General features: G+C 43.9%; 1 protein-coding gene across 3 annotated transcripts in view; it reads right to left on the bottom strand.

The window, feature by feature from the left end:
- LOC141129301 (interferon-induced GTP-binding protein Mx2-like) overlaps nucleotides 1–16882 on the bottom strand; it is an 80341-nt gene that overhangs the window by 48282 nt on the left and 15177 nt on the right. For all 3 annotated transcript variants that reach the window (XM_073617253.1, XM_073617255.1, XM_073617254.1), the window contains 3 exons: nucleotides 14525–14585; nucleotides 7604–7647; nucleotides 3639–3834 (listed from right to left, as the gene is read on the bottom strand). In XM_073617253.1, the coding sequence (XP_073473354.1) occupies nucleotides 3639–3834; nucleotides 7604–7647; nucleotides 14525–14585 (301 nt within the window). The remainder of the gene's footprint in view (nucleotides 1–3638; nucleotides 3835–7603; nucleotides 7648–14524; nucleotides 14586–16882) is intronic.

Below are 16882 nucleotides of genomic sequence, written 5' to 3'. Positions count from 1 at the left end.
GCGTGCCTGTGAGCAAGCCAGCCTATTTAAGTTTGTCAGGCACTCTGTTCAGTGCTGCCTGATCATCAGCTTCCTGTGCCATAGTTCCTGTTTCCTGTCTTGTCTTCCTGTTTACTTGATCTCCTGACGACCCGGATTGCCCTTGGATTCTCCTGTTTGCTGCCTGTACCTGACCTTGACCTGTTTGACTCCGCTTCTGCCTGCTCCTATTGTACCTTGCTGCCAGTCTGTTGCCAAACCCTGCTTGTGTCCCGATCTGCCTGTCTTGCTCCTGCTCAGCACCTGTTACCAGTGTTACGGACTACTGACCTGTTGTCTGAAGATCATCTCTCATCCTGTACCTGGATCTCTTCAGCAGGCTCTCATACCATTCCGCACTCTCGTGCCTCCTGTCTGCTCTACCAGGGGCCGTGAGTCGGATAAGTAAGGGAGTCTACCCTCTGCCCAAGCGGACTCATCAGTCTGGTAAGTAAAAGTCTGACAAAACCGTTTGGACAAATTTGATGATCCTGGGTGTGCTGGCGAATATCTACATATCGCATTGGTTCCATTATCCAGCTGGCTGTCGCTATAGCACCTAATACCTTCAGAGCTTATTCCAGCAACGTGTGCGAAGGGAATATGGACTGTGGACTACAAATGGTGCTCCTGTCTCCACCTAAAGCAGCGGTATCAACTCAGATTCATCACAGGCTGCATCAACATTATGGATGCCCTCAAAGGGCCTTTTGTATCTGGAAGACTATATAACAGGGGCGGCCCGTGCATTAAGGGTGCACGGGAGCCACCCCCTCTATCCTCACCACCCCCCGCTATGAATACTGGATAGATTCATGCAAAGCATAATTCTATCCATGGCCAACGCTGCGACCCCCTATTCAGGTGTCTGGCCCCTTTTCGGACGCCAGCGCCTGATTTACAGCAGCGGTGGTGTATTTTGAAGAACCTTATTAATAGGCTTCAAAATAGGCTTGACTCAGAGCGCAGAGTATTGCACTCGGAGTCCACCCAGATGTGTTAAAAAAGCAAATGAATATTTTCATTTTCTAACATGGAATCGCCTCTCCGTAAGCCGCAGCTGTGTCTTTCGTTTTGCATTGTCTGTCAGTGCTTCTTATGCCGTGTACACACGAGCAGACTTTACGGCAGACTTCTGGCGGACTGGACCCCATCGGATAATTCAATCGTGTGTGGGCTCCAGCTGACTTTTTTTTCCCAAAAGTTCGACGGACCTAGAAATGAAACATGTTTCAAATCTTTCCGACGGACTCGAGTCCGGTCCAAAAAACCCGCTCGTCTGTATGCTAGTCCGACGGACTAAAACCGAGGCTAGGGCAGCTATTGGCTACTGGCTATCAACTTCCTTATTTTAGTCCGGTCGTACGTCATCACGTACAAATTCGTCGGACTTTGGTGTTATCGTGTGTGTCCAAGTCCGTCCATTTGAAAGTCCGGCGCACCTACGCTACAAAGTCCATCGGAAAGATCGTCGGACCAAGTCTACCGTAAAGTCCGCTCGTGTGTACGCGGCATTAGCTGTCAGTTTGTCCATGATATGGAATAAAGGAACTGTTGTTTCAAACCTACTGCACTATGAAGCCGTCTCTCTTCTTTTTATAACAAAATTCCACTAATGCATCCTTCTGGAACAGGAACTACGGAGTACATTGTAGCATTTGAATTTGCCGGTGGAGGAGAGGATGTGTGAACCAGCCCCCCCCTGCCTGAAAGATTCTCCCTGTATATGCCTATTTGATCTCCGTAACAGAGATCCTATGGTTCTGGTAAGCGGCCATCTGGCATTTATTTTCCTTGGCTTAGTATTTTTTGGATGCTCTGTGGGGATACATCGTGGAAGGAATTGTTTGCCCTCATATTGAAGTTTTGCACTGAAGGACTTATACTAAATGGAATTTATATAGAATGACACAACATATGGACATTTATTTCTTTCATTAATTTACACTAGCTGTGATATTTTTCCTTGCACCTATTTGTTCATTATTCGCTTATATTGAATGGAGTGCATACTGAATGACACATTATATGGACATTTTTTTTCTTTCATTCATTAATTTACACTAATTATGTTATTTGTTTATTAATTCGCTGATTTGCTCCTTTTATGTTGCGCATAATTATTTGCACCTTTGGTCGCACATATTAGTTTGTTCACTTATTTGGTTGCGCATCTATTCTTATGTTACACATGATTTTGAGCTGAATATTCCAGTTTTTTTTAGTTGCAGCACCGTCATTTTACTGGTTTGATACCAAATACATTTTTATTTTATGAGCACCTTTACTTGGGGGGTAGCGCGGATTTTCCACGTTACACATTCAGAAGTTTTTTCACCTCAATGCATAGGATGCATTAACCTCCTGAGTGTGGCTCGGGGTGGATTTTCAGCACCAAAAGCGGTAACCTCGAGCCACACTCAGGATCGCATAACAGGATCCAGGTACAGCAAACTTACCTTGCCCCCAGGATCCTGCAATGTCCTCCCTGCTCTGTGCGTGAGCCGTCCTCCGCTCGATCTATCACAGAGCCGGGCTCTGTTCCCTGCAAGCGTTGCGACGCACGGGGACGGAGAATGGCGCCAAATTCAAAAAGTAAAAAGCACAATACATATACAATACATTGTAATCTTACAGATTACATTACTGTATTAATTTATTTCACATCCCTTTTGTCCCTAGTGGTTTGTCCAGTGCCCTGCATGCCCTTTTATATTATATATACTGTTCTTTCTGCCTGGAAACTGGAGATTGTCCATGGCAACCAAAACCGTCCCTTTACATAAAAGTGGTTTTAGACCAGCTATAAAACAGCAATAATAAATTAGAATCGCTTGCAGAATTGAGCGATAGTGATTTGTGGGGAAATATGTCATCAAACACTGAAAGTAATGACAGCGACAATTCTGCAACTGAGCAAATTTTAGTGTTTTTGATTTGATTACATTATTGAATCATTTTTATTATTATTATATTAATATTTGTTATAATTATTTATAGTCATTTATTATATTATAATTTATGATTTCGTGTTTTAAACTTTATCATACCCGGGATGTCTACTAGACTCTTGTTTGGACAGATTTAAGCACGTTATTCCTAAGAATTACAGGCCTACAATATAAAACGCCAAATTTTCATGCAAATACATTGTACCGCTTTCAGCATCAAAAATCTGAAATAATCATACCACCAGGGAGGTTAAGGTGAAAAAACACGAGGGTTTACAACCCCTTTAAAGACAAAGCTGACTTTTCCTTTTTTTTCCAATGTAGCTGAAAGCATTAAAAAAGGAATCTTGTTGGTTTGCTTAGACAGCTCAGACTCTCTTGCTACCCTCTGCCACTTCTTATTTATTCGGTTTGACCAATCAGACAGCACTTTAAAGGGAAAATCTAATAATGTTTGGTCAGTTTTATCATAAAAGAATGGTTTGTATGGCTCTGTTTATAGTAGGTAAATGATTGTAGGATATTATAAGGGACTATCTCCAATAATTTTAAGGGTCGTTCCTGCCAGACCAATCTGTTAACATTCTACGAGGAAGTGAGCTACCATCTAGATGGAAGGAAACTGATATAGATATAACAAAAATTATACCAAAAGACAGAAATTCTTACCGCTACCTCTGGGGAGACACACTCCGGACAGAGCCTCCAATACAGAACTTTTCCCAGAACTCTGATCACCAACAACAGCAATTGCTGGTAAGGCCAGATCCTTCTCCATCCCCAGCGCCCTCAGCGAGTCAATGAGATCAATACAGGGATGGATCTGATTTTCATACTGTTGATTCAAAACGTTATCTGGTTGTCCCTTGAGGAGAAAAGAAAGAATAAAAGGGGATTTTCATTTACAGTTACTAGTAGGTAATAACATTCAAGTGAATGTTAGATGCATCTTGTATGTTTCTGCCCTGCCAGATCACCCCTATTGGTCAGCGATGGTGATGGTGTTGTGTTGTTGGGTTTGTGATAGTTCTGCCCACACTGTCTCTGTACAATAATACTCTGAATCCAGTGGCGGTTGGTGCTCAATATTTTGGGGGAGGCGGCAAACCAACGCCACCCCCTGTGGGAGACGGTCAAGAAGGCAGCAATCCCCTCCCCCCACGGGAGACAGATGGGAAGGCGGCGATCACCACCCTGCGGGAGACGGACGGGAAGGGGTTCATGCGCCCCAAGCCCACCCTTTTTTGGAGCCAATTAGAACCTTAGGCTCTAATCATGTTCTTCAAAAAAATTTAAAAAACCCTTTGAAATCCATGCGTCCGGCACCCCAGCATGTAGATTAGGGGGGAGGCGCCCCTGCGTCCCATATGGATGGGCTGCCCTTGTCTGAACCTTTATTGTGACCCTAGAGACCCTGCCTGACATCAGCCTTTTCCTGGATTACTATTTACTCTTTTAATACATCTGTAAATGCCTATGTGTGCATGGACACATAGGCTAACAAAGAGGTGCTTTTTACAGGCTGAAGAAAAACAAACACCTGTAAAAGAGGTGTTTAAGCCCTGTGTGCATGAGCCCTTAGTCTGCTGCCTGCCCTGATTTGACTTTTGCCTGTCTCTGGATTATGCTTACTGCCTGTCCCAGGATTACGCTACTGTCTGCTGTCAGCCTTGACCTCTGAATGCTGTTAGATTTGCTACCGGATACTCAGCTGCTGAAACATTAGTCATTCAGCGTTTGCCTTGGGTGGCATTTTTCAAGGGGGGGTGGCGCCGCCCCCAGACATAAGAGACACTATAAGCAGTGGCGTCGCTATGGAGGTGTGGACTGAACTCGAGTGACACTCGCCAGAGGGGTGACACCAGGGGTGGCCGCGGACTGACCGGGGAGCAAAGTGGAAGCAGGAGGTGGTGGTGGCTACAGTCTCCGATGCCAGAAGTAGCTTATTTGGCAGAGCAGGTCGGAGTCCCGGGCTGTGATCGTGCCTCGGCAGCCTCACTACATACAGCTGGTAAAAAAGAGGCGACGGCCTGCGGAAAGGTGAGAGACGAGTCTGGTGTCTTTTTTTTGGGGGGGGTGGGAAAACCTCCCTCTCTCACCCCCTCTCTCTTCCACCCTCCTCTCTTTCCCTCCAACCCCTATCTCTCTCATCCCTCCTCTCTCCCACCCACTCTCTTTCTTTCCCCCCCACCTCTTTCCCCTCTGCCTCTCTCTTTCTCATCCCCACTCTCTCTTTTCTCTCCCTCCACCTCTATTCCCCTCTCTCTCTCAACCCCTTTATCTCTCTCATCCCCTCAACTCCCTCTCTCATCCCCCTCTCTCTCTCACCCCCCTCTCTCTCTCACCCCCTTCTCTCTCACCCCCTTCTCTTTCACCCTCTTCTCTCTCTCTCTCTCTCTCCCCTGAAGAGGTGGAGCACTAATAGGAAGAGGTGGAGCATAAAGAGGAAGGCGTGGATTTTACAGATGAAGGGGTGGATCTTAAACAGGAAGGGGTGGGACACATTTAAATCAGAGGGGCGCCCACTTTTAGTCTTGCCTAGGGCAGCACAAAACCAAAATACACCACTGGTCAAGACCAGACTCTTCCAGGGACCACAGATACTCTTTTATGTACGTTTGCTCTGCCTCTGGTACCACTTGGCCAGCGACTATAGCATTGTGTATTTCACAAACAAACAAAAATTTCCCAGCACACTTACCAGCTAGCCTGCAAACAATCCAAAATGACCCTGTCTAACAATTCATGTTAAAAACAGAGCGTTTAGTTGCACATATTTGAAAATATATGTAGAAGCCGCAGTACCCAGGCCAAGGCTCCTCTGTATACTGTAGTCCTAACTCTAGAATAGCATTGTGTATTTAGTCCAGGGGGCAACCAAGTACTGGTTGGCCCACTTACTTTAAAGGTTTGGGGTTTGCTACAGGTGAAGCTACATTAGCCAGTTATAGTGGTTAATTTATTAAAACCGGAGGGGTGCAAAATCTGGAGCATCTCTGCATAGAAACCAAATCAGCTTCCAGGTTTTTTTTTTTTTGTCAAAGCTTAATTGAACAAGCTGAAGTTAGAAGCTGATTGGCTACAATGCACAGCTGTACCAGATTTGCACTCTCCAGTTTTAGTAAATCAACCCCATAGTCTTTGACCACTTGTATTTGGGTCAACATTACACTAGACTTGTGTTGTAACTGAGGAGGCAGCTTGAATGAACAACCAAACATCTTCAACATTATAGAACAAGTCCAATTAAATGTGGCTACTAATACTTTGGGTATTTGGTCGAATGATATGACAAAGAGTAACCATAACTTGCAGGTTACTAACAGCTAAAAAATTATAATCAGAATTTAAAAACAGGGTCAGAATGGCAAAGAGTATGCATACGCCGTAGAATAATAATAATAAAAAAAAAAAAAAAAAAAAAAGATTTCGAAAACTGCACAAATATGAACTCTTCACAGCAATTTCACTGTGATTCAATTAGGGTAATGTAGTTCTGTAGCATAGCCTCTATAACACTCTATGAGCCCATGTTCACATCGAGCCGCTTTGACATGTCAAATCGCTATTACCGGCAATGGCACTTCTCAAATCGGTGTGGCAGCGCACCGATTCCCAAAAGTAGTTCCTGTACTACTTTTAGCGACTGCGGGGGCGATTTGAATAGACATCTGTGCAGGAGCCTGCACAGATGTCTTTCAAATCGCCCCCAAAGTCGGACTGCATTGCCGGTTTGAAATCGCCCTCAATGTGAACCTGGGCTTAGGCTCAGTTTACACCTATGCGTTTGTTGGTGCTTTTTTGCAGGAATGCACTACAGTTCATAAAAAAACTTAAAAACGCAAATCGGGGCAAAACGCACAGCAAAAAGCACTACAGAAACGACCAAAGGCAAATTGCATAGTTGTGAACTGAGCCTAACAACAGAAAGTCAAGCTGAGAATCACTGTGTCACTAAAACAGCACAGAACAGCTACTCAAAACATCATCTCTCATGCTGAATTCCAGGGTAGCTCTGGAAATACAGGTGTACAGCTGGAGGGATTCAAGGCCCAAGGACGAAGTGCCACCCCACTGGAACTGGAGGACTCTGGTAGCAATTGGTGAGGGGTTCCTCACAGTAGCTTGATCTTTTGGAGAAGCTACATGCTATTATGTTGTGGTTCTGTTGCACTCATGCTGGTTCTCACAGTGAAGAGCCTCTTACCTGGCTGAAGGCCACTTTCCCAGCTATCCTTGCCTCATCAACTGTGACCTCTCTGAGCTGCAGAGGGAGGGAACCAGAGAAACTTTTCTCCCCTGGGTGTGTCCAAGAAGCCATCGATTTGTGGAAAAAGGAGTTAAAGGGGTCTGCGCCTACATCTGAGCATTGTGAGTAAATGGGAACTCTGCTACACTACTACTAGCTATACCAAGGTCTGGATAATGAAAACCGTCACAGAGATGTAACTTATTTATTTATCAAAACCCATCTTTTGAATTAAAGCCCAATTTTGCTGGTCTCAAGTGCAAGTTCGAATAAGATTAGTCACCGATTTTACATATGGCAGCTCTATACAACAAAAGTAATCTTTAATTTAACAATTATCCATTACACTCAGTTAGAGTTAATTAGAAGCTGTATGTTTACTTACCACTGGGGCTTGACTCAGCGGTGATGCCACTCCAAAGCAGAAATCTGAAATTGCAAGCAAAAATCTTGACGGCTTGGTATTTTACAAAAATATTATATAATAAGCCTCCTGGACAGTGTATTTTATTCTGAAACGTGTGGCTAGAGCTTAAAGGGGAGCTCCAGGCTCAACCCAGGCAAATACTGTAGCTGCTGACATTTAAGATAAGGACACTTACCTGTCCAGGGATCCAGCGATGTCCTCACCCGAGCCAATTCTTCAATCAGCTTCGGGTGCAGGCGCTGGCATGTCAAGTAAGGCAAACAGGCAGTGAAGCCTTGCAGTTTCACAGCCGGTTTCCTATGAGCTGTGCTGCTCCTTGTGAATGCTCCTTTAGTCTTCTGGGACCTGTGATGTGGCCCAGGGGCCGTGGGGCATCTGACCAGAAGTGGGAGCGGGTACCTGTCAAAAACAGGTACCTGCTCCCCCCTAGAAAGTGCCAGCCTAGATAGACACTCCAAATATATAATAGAAAGATAGTGCTGCACTAAAGATTCAATCAATTGATCAATGATCATATACAGTGAACTTAATCTTAAAACATATATGTGCTATAAAAGACAATGTCCGTATATGTAGATTTCACAGAACCCAAAAGTCCTCCTCTGTGCTCCATATAAAAGAACACCACAGGTGAAAGAGGGAGTGTGTGATGGCGAACCAGAACAAGGAAGGTCTAACTCCACACCCAATGCGTGTATAGCAAACTACTTACCAGAAGTAAATGACCACTGGATTACAGGTAGTCAAACAGGGTGTAAGGAATTAAGGTCTCCCTCAGACCATAACTGGCTCCATCTGCTCACACTATTCCAAAGTAGCTCAAAAACAAAAGCAAGAGTGCGCTTTCATGGTGCAGTATAAAAACGATTTAATTGTAAAAGATAAAAGTCGCACTTACAAAAATCCAAGATAAACCAGCATGAAAGGCGATCAGACATGTCTCAAACATTTGTGGCATTCCAACGGCCTTTAAAGAGGAACGCTAGAAAAAAATGAAAAGTCAGCAGCAAAAATACTGGAGCTGCTGACTTTTAATAAACACGCACTTACCAGTCCAGGGATCCAGCGCTGTCCTCACCCAGGCCAGTTCTTCAACGGTCTTTGGGTTCCTGGCGCTGCCATCTTGGATGTAGGAAGCCAGCTGTGACTTCCTGGTGCTTCACAGCTGGCTTCCCACTCTGCATGTGCAAGTAGCTCTGCGCTTTCTCTAGGGACTCCCAACCTCCTAGGACCTGTGAAGTTGGGGAACTGGGGGAGGAGGGTAAACTTCCACCCGGATCGATTAGGGAATGGCCTAGGAAGTTGGAGTAGGTACCTGTCAAACTAGGTACCCACTCTCTTAAAAGAAAAAAATTAAACATCCAATAATGGTAGAGAAGGCAGGGGACAAGGAGGAATAGCAGAACTTTCCTTTTTTGGTGATGTTCGCTTTAAATGATCTTTCCTATTAATATCACTCCCATGTTTTATGAACTCTGCAGACTGACTTCTTCATAGATTTTCCTTGATATGGAGGAAGTAACATTGGTTCGGGAGTCTGTATGTGATTGGTAATACCAGAAAGAGAAGAGTTACAATGCACAGGCTTCATGAAGTACAAACAAGTTGAGTCTGTTAGATAGTTGGGCTGATAGAAAGCTGACAGTAAAGCTGGCCATACACATACAGTTTTTTTCCATTTAGCCTGAAGGCTGCCTACATGGCGCGGATAGATGAATCTACTGCTGCAGCTATTTGTGAGCCAGCCCTGCCAGCTGCCAAAATACCCAACGAGCAGCTGCTTCTGATTGGATGCAGCAGCTGTTTGGCCAACAATTTTCTGCTTGGCTTATAGGATTTGTCAATCAAGGGATGTTGGGTATGCACCAGTCAACAGGGCCACCAAATGGGCAAATTTTGGACTGTTTATCACTCCCTGTATGGTCAGCTTAACCACTTCAATACCGGGTACCTTCCTGCCCAGGCCAATTTTCAGCATTCAGTGCTAGTGCACTTTGAATGACAATTGCACGGTCATGCAACACTGTACCCAAACTAAAGTTTTATCATTTTGTTCACACAAATAGAGCTTTTTTTTGTGGTATTTAATCACCACTTGTTTTTTTATATTTTTGCTAAATAAACAAAAAAAGACTGAAAATTATGGGGAAAAAAACACGTTTTCTTTGTTTCTGTTATAAAATTTTGCAAATAAATAATCTTTTTTTCATGAATTTAAAGCAGAAGTAAACCCTTTCATAAAACCAGTTTCATTTATGGCACGTGCCGAAAATGTAACACTCCCATTGGTTGTGCTCTCGACCAAACTGTCAAACCATCCAATGGCTGGTGTTATAACTGATCACATGTGCAGCATCATGGCAGTTGTAGATTAAACAGAGGCCAAGATGGCAGCTTCCTTGGCTGAAAACAATAGGAGGGTTTACTTACACTTTAATGCCCCGTACACACGGTCGGACTTTGTTCGGACATTCCGACAACAAAATCCTAGGATTTTTTCCGACGGATGTTGGCTCAAACTTGTCTTGCATACAAACGGTCACACAAAGTTGTCGGAAAATCATTCTGAACGCGGTGACGTAAAACACGTACGTCGGGACTATAAACAGGGCAGTGGCCAATAGCTTTCATCTCTTTATTTATTCTGAGCATGCCTGGCACTTTGTCCATCGGATTTGTGTACACACGGTCGGAATTTCCGACAACACGCTCCGATCGGACATTTTCCATCGGAAAATCCGACCGTGTGTACGGGGCACTGCCCCGTGTGCTCCGGCCGCTCCTTTGGTCCCCTGTTCTCCTCCTCTGGCTCCCTGTCCTCCTCCTCCGCCCCCAATTTACCGACCCCTTCCTTTCCTCAGTTAAACACAGTGAGCGATCGCAGAGCAAACTGCATCAGTTTATGATAGAACAGGAGCCTCTGTCACCTGTTCATTCATCTTCAATGCAGAGAAAGGAACTAGGGAATCTGTGTCCTCAGTCCCTTTCTTTGTCTGAAAGGGGAGATGTCAGGGGTCTATTTAGACTCCTAATATTTCATTCAAAGCCCACCAACAGGGCTGATAAAAAAAATTGCAATAAATTAAATTGTAAAAAAATTATACAAAATACAATGTAATGTAATACAATACAATGTAAAAAAATTAAAAGAAAAGAAAAAACTACTGACACCACTCCCCCCGCCCCCCGCCCTACTGACACTGTCCACTGCCGCAAATTTATTTGTAAAAAATATAACTACATAGAAATAAAAAAACTACTGACACCATTCACTGCCACATACCCCACACCCCCTTCCCTAGAAGCACTGTGAAAACAAATTTTTAAAAATTGTTTAAAAAAAATAATAAACAACAAAATTGTAAAACATAATAGATAAAATAATAAAAACAAAAAACTACTGACACCGTCCGCTACCCCCAATCATTGTGAAAAAAAATAATACAAGTATAAATTGGAAAAAATTACTTAAAAAATAAAATTGTAAAAAATAATACTAATAAAAAAATGCTGACACTGTCCATTGCCCTACTGACACCATCCACTGGCCCCCAAAAAGCATTTTGAAAAAATGAAAAAAAAAAAAATTAAATTGTAAAAAAATAATAAAATAAAATAAAAAACTACTGACAACGTCCACTGCCTTACTGACACCATCCTGCACATACTACCCAGCACTGTACACTCCGCACTCCTCACCTGCACATTATACCCACCTACACACACTCTGCACTCCTCTCCTGCAGATACTAACCAACCACCATACACTACTCTCCTGCACATACTACCCACCTTCATACACTCCTGTTCTGCACATACTACCCACCGCAATACTCTCCATCAGGGACGTGCCGTCATGGGAGGCAGAGCCTCACCTGCCATGAACATAAAAAAAAAAATTAAAAAACGATCAGCTTTGAGGGTTGTAGCTCTGCGACCTGGAGTCGCAGAGAACCCAAATTTGGCGGGTATGTAGCTGAAGTCCTATCCCATCCATAGTTCCAGAGATACGAGGCTCCTTGCGCAGCTTGTAAGAAGCTACATACAGAGTGGCCAGTTTATATATGAGCTGCCATGTGTGAAGAACCCATCCGGATGATGCCTGCTGCGGCTCCCTGATCTCCTCTACACTCTGCAATCCTTCACATAGCCAGCACACTGCAGACAGGAAAAAAAAGTGAGTCTTGCCTGTCACTTTTCCATCTCCCTGTGTCTGCTCAGGGACTACACATCCCAGCATGCTCACCTATGAGTGCAGCCTCATCAATGCCGTCTATCAGTGCCCATTAGTGCCTCCTATCAGTGCTGCCTAATCAGTGCCCCCTATCAGTGCAGCCTCATCAGTCCTCATAAGTGCAGCCTCATCAGTGCAGCTTATCAGTGCCCCTTATCAGTGCAGCCTCATCAGTGCCCATCAGTACCTCCTATCGGTGCAGCTTATCAGTGCCACCTATCAGTGCAGCCTCATCAGTGCCGCCTCATCAGTGCCTTTCTCAAGACAGGGGTACTTAGGAATTTTTTTTAGACCTGCAGGTGTACTTCACCGTAAAAGGTTGAGAAACACTGGCTTATGTAGCACACTCTACCTTAGGTAGGTGCTAGAGTTATGTTTTTGGCCAGTGCAGGTAAATTTAGGCAGGCCTAGCTTAAAGCTAGGCCTGTTTGTTTTGATCTGTGGAGCTGGGAGTGGTTTAGAGTTGGCTGGTGACTCATAGGCAGTGTCACTTCTTGGTTACCTCTCTCAATTCTAGAAGCAGAGGAGGGGAAGAGAGGTGGAGTTGCCTGGGGTGTTCAGGGAGCCCTGACTAATCCCCAACTAGGATTGGCAGGGGGCAGGCCTCCTTAAATACCTTGGGTCAGCCCAGCTGAGGAGGAGTTGTTCGGTGGAAGAACTGCGAGATGGAGTGTAAGGCTGTCTGGGGCTTGGAGGGAGCCCCCCCAGTCTGGGGGGGGGGGGTGACCTTGGGCCAGGGGTTTGGAGCTGTGAAGTAACCCCACACAACCCAAGGAGTGTCCTGAATGGGAGCAGGAGAGAAAATCAGGGAACAATGTCGGGCAAGTCTTCAGGAGGGATCCGCATGGTGTCGGTGAGTGACAGGCACACTCGGGAGAGCTGGGAGAGGCATGCTGGAGCAGACTGGGAGACTGAGATGGATGTAGAGCAAGCGGGAGAGACTGTGATGTTACTGGCATTGAAGTCAGGCAGCTGCAGTCAGGAGGGCTGTCAGAGTCTGCATAGGGCTGACTGGCACCAGTAGTGCATCCTAATACAGCTAGCCTTTCACCATTGGTTGCTACACTAAAGGGGGCCACTGTCCCTGCCAGCAAATGGCAATTCCAAAAGTCTGGCTTGATTAGAGTTGGGCCTACCATGTGCTAGCTGTGACAGGAATCAAGTATTGCACAAGAGAGGAAGAAACAGTCTACAAATAAGCATTGTGCATTTGTGCTGGAGGAGGCTGGAGCTTTAGAGAATGTGAATAGAGGTTCCAATTAATCATCTCATCGAATAATACTATAATTCCTTTACCCCATCCAAGTTTAATCCCTCAATAAATAAAAAAAACAAAGCTATTGGACTGTTCATTGTCTGGAGAGTGATTGGAGGTGAATGCCGGGCTGGGTAGGGTGACAGGTGAAACTACTACACACAGCGGCCCCACAGAGGTACCGCTACACTTAGATAACTTTTTATATTTTATTATGCACATGAAAAAGCCTCTTTAAAATAAGAACCATTAAAATGTCATAGACTTTCACAGGATCTAGTTCTAGTCAACTTTGTAGAGTGCTTCAAAAGAGATGGATGTGTTTCTAAATATATAAAATATAACTGGCTATCAATATTTATAAGAAATAACACTATACATCAACCTTTTCAACCTTTTTTCCCCCAGAAGAACACTTGAAATTATTTTCAGGTCTCAGTAAACCCCTGATAAGATCAGTCCAGGAGAACTATTGGAAACATGCTCCTTATGGTAGTGGTCAATGGGAAGAATGCCTTCCTTACAGGCAGCTTTTAATTGTTGTCTTGCACTGGCTCTGCCAAGTGGATCTGGACCTGTTACTATGCAGACACAATCAAATGGGAGGTCAATTAGCCACATTCAAGGACCCTCTGGCTACCGCTGGAGGAATCCTGGGGTTTTATGGAACCCTGCTTGAGAAAGGTTGCAGTATGTTGCTTACCTAGTGAATATCTGATTGCCTTAGAGCAGGGGTCTCCTAACTGTGGCCCGCGGGCCAGATGTGGCCCTTTACTTGCCTTTATCCGGACCTTGGGGCACAATTTCTTTCACTGAAATGAGGGACTATTCCTTCCACTGACACCAATGATGGGGAACTAATTTTCCCACTGACACCAGATATGGGGCACTATTCCTTCCGCTGAGACCAATGATGGGGCACTATTCCTCCCACTGCATTCAATGATCTAATTTGTTTTACTCCTACTGACCACCAAGCCTATGGCATCCCACTGATGCCAGGGCATTTTCTACTCCCGCTGACTTCAGTCCGGACCCCCTAAAGTTTGAAGGACGGTAAAATCGCCCTTTGTTTTGGAAGTCTGGAGACCCCTGCCTTGGAGGATCAGGAAAGATTTTTTTCCCTGTTGGAGCTACTTTGACCATGCTTTCTAAGGATCTTTTGCTTTTCTGGGGATCATCTGTGGGTTTCGGGTTCTGAGGATGCAAGGTTTGATTGTCTATTGGTCAAACATTATTCGAAATCTTCTGCCTTATTGTCTGTATAACGGGACTGGCCCATCTATTTATGGCATCATAGGACCTGTATGGTCTGCAGTGGCTGTAGAACTCTGGCTTTGGTTGGCCCCTGGGCTAATCACACATACTCGCTGCACTGAGTTCTCCTTACCTTTAGGAATAAATGATGGATCGAAGGAAAACCCACAAGATTGCATTTTGGAGTCTGCAGACTTGAAGAGAAAAAAGAAAAAAAAGTGGAAGAATGAGAACAGAGAAAATAATGAGTAAAAAATATATAAGTTAATAAAAGTTAAAAACCTGTTTTTATATTCAAGAGTATTGGCATTTTGTCATATATAAAGAGGTCCTGTTAGCCAAGCCAAACAAAAAAGGTAAACTATTCTATCTTTAACTAGTTTTGGACATTGGGCATGCTACACATGCCCAAAAACTTCAAAAGAAAATAAACAATGGAAAGATTTTTAAAAACTGAATCCACCCTCCAACATATAAAAACTGAATCCCCCCTCCAATGGTGCAGATGGATAGTGGCGCTAACTTTAACAATGGTGAAATAAACAGGTTACAACCCCACCATACTTAATATCATGGAGCGAGTTGGGGGTGTGCTGTATCTCAAAAGTGATAGATGATAATCACTTCTATAGCCCATAAAAAATTAGTGATCTAAATGAATAAAACACTCTAGTGTATACACAGAAATAAATGCCCCCCAATATTCCAACTGTAATGTGATAAATAAATATTACCATACACCATATGACAGTGAATGAGAATAATACCTACAATAAATAGTCACTTCTTTTTTTTCTTGGAGTGGTGTATTTTATCACATATCATCATCACTGTTTTCTGTGGACTATTTTTTGAATTCTTTATTTTTACTTTGGACTTTATTCATTTATAATATTTTGTCATTGTTTAGTTTTCACATATTTCTTTAAGTGACTATTTATTGTAGGTATTATTCTCATTCACTGTTTATTTCACTATTGTTAAAGTTAGCGCCGCTATCCATCTGCACCATTGGAGGGGGGATTCAGTTTTTATATGTTTTGATATTTAAGTGGCAGCTTCATTTGTGCTTTTCATTATATCCAGTGCAGAGGTGGTAGTGCAGGTTTAGGCGGACTCTCCTGGTTACCTTTCAGTTCACAATGGAAAGACTTTACATTAAACAAGAGAAAGAGTAAATGGGACTTTTAAGGTGCTAACACAACCACCCTCAGGAAGAAAGACACACATATTGTTTAAAAAATGTTTATTGTACGATCATATGAAAATATGGGATGAATATCCCCATAATAAAAACATTGCTATATGCAATCAAACACTATAGCAACCCCAAACAATTTCCCTTTTATAATTAATTGTACAGTACATAATGGTATGTTACAATTCATGAGGAGATCTCCAACGCACAGAAACCCCATGACCACAGATACAATCCTTACTTCCCTCATTCAACCCTGCTAGTATTATTGAGGTTGCTACATTTTTATCTAACACTCATCTAACCACCTGCCCCCTGGATCCTGCTCCCTCGCAAATGCTACGCTCACCCTCTGACTCGATTCTACACTCTAATTCACATTTTCAACCTCTCCCTCTCTTGCGGCATCTTCCCAAACTCTCTAAAATACTAAAAAAGCTCTCCTTGGACCCAACAAATCTTAACAACCTACATCCCATCTCCTTACTCGCGTTCTCGTCCAAACTTCTTGAAAGACTGGTCTACAACAGACTGAGCGACCATCTGACCATGAACAAACTTCACGATCCCCTTCAGTCCGGATTTCGCCCTCAGGACTCCACAGAAACTGCTCTCCTTAAACTCTCAAATGACCTACTAACAGCTAAAACCAGCGGACACTATTCTGTACTACTTCTCCTGGACCTCTCTGCTGCCTTTGACACAGTGGACCACCCCCTCCTCCTCAACAAACTCCACTCCTTTGGTCTCCGTGGCTGTACTCTTCGCTGGTTCTCATCCTACCTATCCCACTGCTCCTTCAGTGACACTTAGAACTCTACTTCCTCCTCTCCTTTTTCTTTCTCCGTCGGGGTCCCCCAAGGTTCTGTTTTTGGACCTCTCCTTTTCTCAATCTACACCACATCCCTGGGTCAGTTGATTGCCTCCCATGGCTTTTAATATCATCTCTACGCTGATGACACCCAAATATATCTCTCCACCTTCCAGCTCTCTCCATCTGTTTCCTCACGCATCACCAACTTACTAGCAGACATATCAGCCTGGATGTCACATCACTTCCTCAAACTCAACCTATCCAAAACCGAGCTTGTGATATTTCCTCCCCAGATGCCACATTCCCATATTTATATGTCAATATCAACGGCTCAACTATCAATTTGTCCCCACACGCCAAGGTCCAAGGTGTAATCATGGACTCCGTACTAACCTTTTGGCCCCACATCCTATCGCTATCCAAAATTTGCCACCTCAACCTCCACAACATCTCCAAGATATGCCCCTTCCTAGCCAATT

This window comes from Aquarana catesbeiana, linkage group LG02 (assembly GCF_042186555.1).
Source record: "Aquarana catesbeiana isolate 2022-GZ linkage group LG02, ASM4218655v1, whole genome shotgun sequence".
In the NCBI taxonomy this organism is placed as follows: domain Eukaryota; kingdom Metazoa; phylum Chordata; class Amphibia; order Anura; family Ranidae; genus Aquarana; species Aquarana catesbeiana.
Note: the sequence above shows the minus strand (reverse complement) of the source record. Positions and strands in the feature narration are given on the sequence as shown.